This window comes from Arachis duranensis, chromosome 6 (assembly GCF_000817695.3).
Source record: "Arachis duranensis cultivar V14167 chromosome 6, aradu.V14167.gnm2.J7QH, whole genome shotgun sequence".
Classification (NCBI taxonomy): domain Eukaryota; kingdom Viridiplantae; phylum Streptophyta; class Magnoliopsida; order Fabales; family Fabaceae; genus Arachis; species Arachis duranensis.
The window spans coordinates 442,465-447,534 of record NC_029777.3 but is presented as its reverse complement, the minus strand read 5'-3'; the positions used below and the strand labels follow the sequence as shown (position 1 = coordinate 447,534).

Genomic DNA, 5,070 nt, shown 5'->3' with positions numbered 1-5,070 from the left:
TTAACATTAAAGACTAAAATAATTCTTTATCTTATATCTTATTAAAAATTATTGAAAAGGCATTTTTTTTACATTTATAATGTATTAAATAGATAAAAAAATTTATTATTATAATATCAAATTGTGTTATTGAGACACAATATAGTTAAATGTTTTGTATATATAATTGAAAACATAATTAAAAATTTGTTATTAGTAAATTCCAAAATTGTAAGTACATTACAACTCAAAACTTGTTGAATAAGATTTGCTCAAAACGTATCTCATGAATCTTTAGTGTCATTTTCTTTGAACAGGAAATGGACCAACCACAAGTGCAAATAAGGCATTATATAAGGCCATTGCATTGCAGGGAACTCTTATAGATTTCAGAATTCACATTGTTAAAACATGATTATGAGAGTCCAGCAGGTGGTGATGGCCACAATGGTGGTGACTATTGTTGTTTTTGGTCCAAAGAGAGCTGAGGCAGCTGCTCCCAGAGCTTTCTTTGTGTTTGGAGACTCCCTCGTTGACAGTGGCAACAACAATTACTTGCCAACCACCGCACGCGCCGATTCTCGCCCCTATGGCATCGATTATCCTACTCATCGTCCTACCGGTCGCTTCTCTAATGGCTTCAACCTACCTGATATTATAAGTACGTAAGGGTTAGAATTAAATAATATCGATTTAATTTTAAAAATTTAATTACTTGATCGTTATAAATTTATAGTTTTATCAAATTTTTAATATAATTTTTATAGTTTAAAATTTTGTAATTAAATTTTTATACTATATTAAAACTTTCAATTAAATCCTTTCTAAATATTTTTTTGAAAAATAAATCTTTTTCTAAAACATTCAATTTTATTTTTAAGACTTTGATGTGAAACAAATTATAGAATATACTCTAAAAATAAATATTTTAATATTATTATGTTTTCACTAAAACATAAAAATTAATTATAAATTTTTATCTAATATAAAGATCTAATTATAAAATTTGAAATTATAAAAATTTAACAAAAAATTTTGTGAAATTACATATACTAACAAAATAATTAAACCAATTTTAAATAATTGTTTCCAATTCATGGTAGTTGATATTTTGTTATGTAGGCCAGAGAATTGGATCTGAGCCCACATTACCGTATCTGAGCCCAGAGTTAAATGGGCCAAAGCTCTTAGTTGGGGCCAACTTTGCTTCTGCTGGCATTGGAATCCTGAATGACACTGGCGTCCAATTTGTAATCATATACTCTCTCTTAAATTGACATTCTAAATTAAAATCAAAATTTTTTATTACTTAATATATCATATAAAAAATACATGTATTTTTACTTTATGACGAATTTGTGAATAAGCAGGTGAGGATCTTAAGAATGTATGAGCAGTTTGAGTTGTTTGAAGAATACCAAGAACGTTTAAGTGCAGAAGTGGGGTCAGAAAGGGCAAAGAAAATTGTGAATGGGGCATTGGTGCTGATAACACTTGGTGGTAACGACTTCGTTAACAACTATTTTGTCACTCCATTTTCCCCTAGGTCTCGCCAATTCACCGTTTCCCAATTCTCTCGCTACCTTATTTCTGAGTACAGTAAAATTCTCCAGGTAATAATTTCTATCGGATCCGATTATGGAGGTATTTGTATAATGTGTACAATAGATTATTTAGTCTAATAGTTAAAAAATAAACATTCAGCTTAATACAATACACTCGTACTATCCAGACTAACCATCCGGTACCAAAAATAACAAACATCTGAGATCTTATTGAATCGAACATCTCTATACTCTCATTGTACACATTTTATAGCTACTGATACTTCCTCATTTCATATCATTACATTACATGTACTGGTGTGGTGTATGAATATAAAATTTAAGAATTAATAAATGCAGAGGTTGTATGAGTTGGGGGCTCGGAGGGTGTTGGTGTCAGGAACAGGTCCATTGGGATGTGTTCCGTCACAGCTTGCCTCAAAGAGCACCAATGGTGACTGTGTGCCGGAGTTACAACAAGCTGCGCAGATTTACAACCCTCTCCTTGTTCAGATGACTAAAGATCTCAACTCCCAAGTTGGTTCTGACGTTTTTGTCGCTGTCAATGCCTTCATTATGAACATGGATTTCATCACCAAACCTCAAACATTTGGTATATATAACTGAATATTGTTATTCTTATACATGGTAGCAAATACATAGCTTATTATTATTATTATCATTATTATGCAGGTTTTGTTACATCAAAGGTAGCATGTTGTGGACAAGGTCGATACAATGGGATTGGAACGTGCACTTCATTGTCGAACCTTTGTCCAAACCGTGATATCTATGCTTTTTGGGATGCTTTCCACCCAACACAACGTGCTCTTGGTTTCATCGTCGATGCAATCTTTAGTGGAACTAACGACGTTATGAGCCCTATGAACCTTACCACCGTCATGGCCTTGGACTCCAACATTTAATCTACAATAATCTAGTTTATTTATATTGGTTTAGGGGGCAAACATGCAAATAAAGGCTTCAATTTTATTGATTGTAATTGTAAATTTTTTGTGCTTCTATATTTATTAGGGATGACACATTATCTTAAGCGATTTTTAATATTATTTATTTTTTTAATTTTTAATCAAATTTTTTAATAAAATTTTAGAAGCAATGCTATGGGCCAACAATATTTGTGATTGGTAGTCATCAATTAGCCATCAATGATGATTTGACGGTGTGAGATTTTATCCAATAGCTCATATTTCTCTGCTGGTTACATGCTGGCCAAAATGCAATAAAATTGCTGGCCCCTAGACTTTTCCAAATTGTAGTTGCTACAATGATAATTACTAATTAATTGTCCTCATCATTTCAAATACATAGATAGATTAATAAATATTCATTCGTAATTGTGTATAGGACTAAGGATATTCAAAGAGGTAAATCCTCGTATATATATATAATATTATGATGTTGTTTGATTAATTTTAGGGCAAATGACCTATATAAACCATGGTTTGAAAAAATTTACATGATTCTACCAAAGAAAAAAACATTATAAAGTTTCATCAAGAAGACATTTTTGTGTAGTTTAAATTAGTGCAATTCAAATTAAATATTTATAGTAATTTGAATTACACTAATTTGAATTAGGCACGTACGCATTCAAGCACTAATTTGAATCAACCTGATTTGAATTACACACACTAATTCATACTAATTCAAATCAAACTGGTTCGAATTACTATGAGAATAATTTGAAATAGGCTGTTTCGAATTATGAAGGGACAGACGTGTATAAATATAATGTGAACGTGAATTCCTCTCATTAGAATGACAAAATGGCTAGTGAAGAGAGTTTTATAGTGTTAGTGCATTATAAAGGATCAATAAAGAGAAAAACACGATGTGGTGTGAAGTTCACTGATAAGGATCCTCTCAGTATTTTTGAGACCTACGACCAGATTCGATGACTTCGTGAATTCTATATTACAGAAACTAGGGCTGCAAGGCGTAAAATGAGTTCAGAAGTTATTTTATCGCATTTCGATCTCAGTGCTGCGAGAAGACGTGCAGTACGATTGTTTCACCATAGGGAGTGATGAGGATTTGCAGGTCCTCTTCCATTGTCGTCGGCAGTTTTCCGAGGTTAAGACACTTGAGTAGTTGGCAAAATTGGTTGATGTGGTATCTAACTCGGGGGTTCGAACCGAATTACCCACACTGTAGGCACGGTAGCCAATTCTAGCTCGAGACATGTTGGTGCATCTTCGTCCGTGCCTGTGAATGCACCTCGGAACGAGACTGTTGCCTCCCTATCGTTCGCTGTTGATCTAAACTATAGTGGAGGCGGAGAGGTTGGTATCATGGATAGGGTGCCGACTTCTTTACAGTGTAAGGCACCGCGCGTATGGGTGATGCATTGCTGGATGATGATGACGATGATGATGTGGAGTCAGACCTCATCATTGCTGATGACAATGACGATGACATTGTAGCGAGTAATCTAGCTGGGGCTGGCGGTGGTTTTAGCTCTAGGACACAGTAATACCCTCCGCACTTTTCATCTTTGGACTTGAATGCCATGAGACAGGTGGGGGTTCATGGGGAACCCATTGGATTTGGTGCTAGAGATGCCCAGGGGACTGGGGGTCTTACAGAGTTTCAAGATAAAGAAGAGGTTGTGTTAAGCGTGAAGACGTATAGCATCCGATGCGGAGTACAGTACAAATTGGTGGAGTTCGACTATCGCCGGTATGTAGGGAAGTGTTCTGAGTTTGGGAACGGGTGCACATGGTTGATTAGGCTAAGTCTCCAGCAGCGCAAGGGTATTTGGGAGGTAAAACGGTATAACGGACATCATACATGTCTCACGACGTCGATCTCGAGCGACCATAGGAGTCTCGATTATCATGTGATCTCGGCTTTCATCATGCCAATGGTTAGAGCTGATGCATCCGTCTATATCAAGGTACTGCCGAATGCGATGGAGGCACACTTTGGGTTCAGGCCGACTTATAGGAGGGTCTGGTTGGCGAAGCAGAAGGCCGTCGCTCATATTTACGGTGATTGGGATGAGTCATACAACGAGCTGCCGCGGTGGGTCTTAGGAGTTCAGAATAGAATAATGACATGCATTAATTGGGTCATTAAATAAATCACATGTATTTAAATTATATTTTAAATTTTTAACAGTTAGAAAAGAGGTAACCGTGTTAATAGTGGGCAGTTTAATGGTTTCCAAGTAAACGTGTTAATCCTTATCATTTAAAATGGACTAAAATTAATCAAACATATCCATTTTAATCTATTCTATCAAATTTTTTATGTACTAATTGCATGACAAAAATTTGGATTATTGATATTATTAATATTTTTTATTATTGTCAATTTTTTTAAAAAAATACATATATCTCGTTTACAGTGTAAACGAGATAAACACGTGTCGCATACATCTGTCTTATCTCATTTATAGTGTAAACAAGATAAAAGAAAAATATTTATTTCGTTAAATATTTTTAAAATTATTTATTTTGATAATTATTATATTTATTTAATTTATAAAAATAAAAAATTATATATATATATAAGATGTATA

The 5,070-nt window shown here is 34.1% G+C and overlaps 1 protein-coding gene across 1 annotated transcript; it reads left to right on the top strand.

Moving 5' to 3' along the window:
* The first annotated feature begins 283 nt into the window (after positions 1-283).
* On the top strand, positions 284-2,577 carry LOC107491662 (GDSL esterase/lipase At4g28780). The gene is made up of 5 exons (XM_016112545.3): positions 284-640; positions 1,102-1,229; positions 1,350-1,592; positions 1,884-2,136; positions 2,217-2,577. Exons 1-5 carry the CDS (start codon positions 391-393, stop codon positions 2,447-2,449), a joined length of 1,107 nt encoding a protein of 368 aa, XP_015968031.1. The 5' UTR covers positions 284-390; the 3' UTR covers positions 2,450-2,577.
* Positions 2,578-5,070: the final 2,493 nt, after the last annotated feature.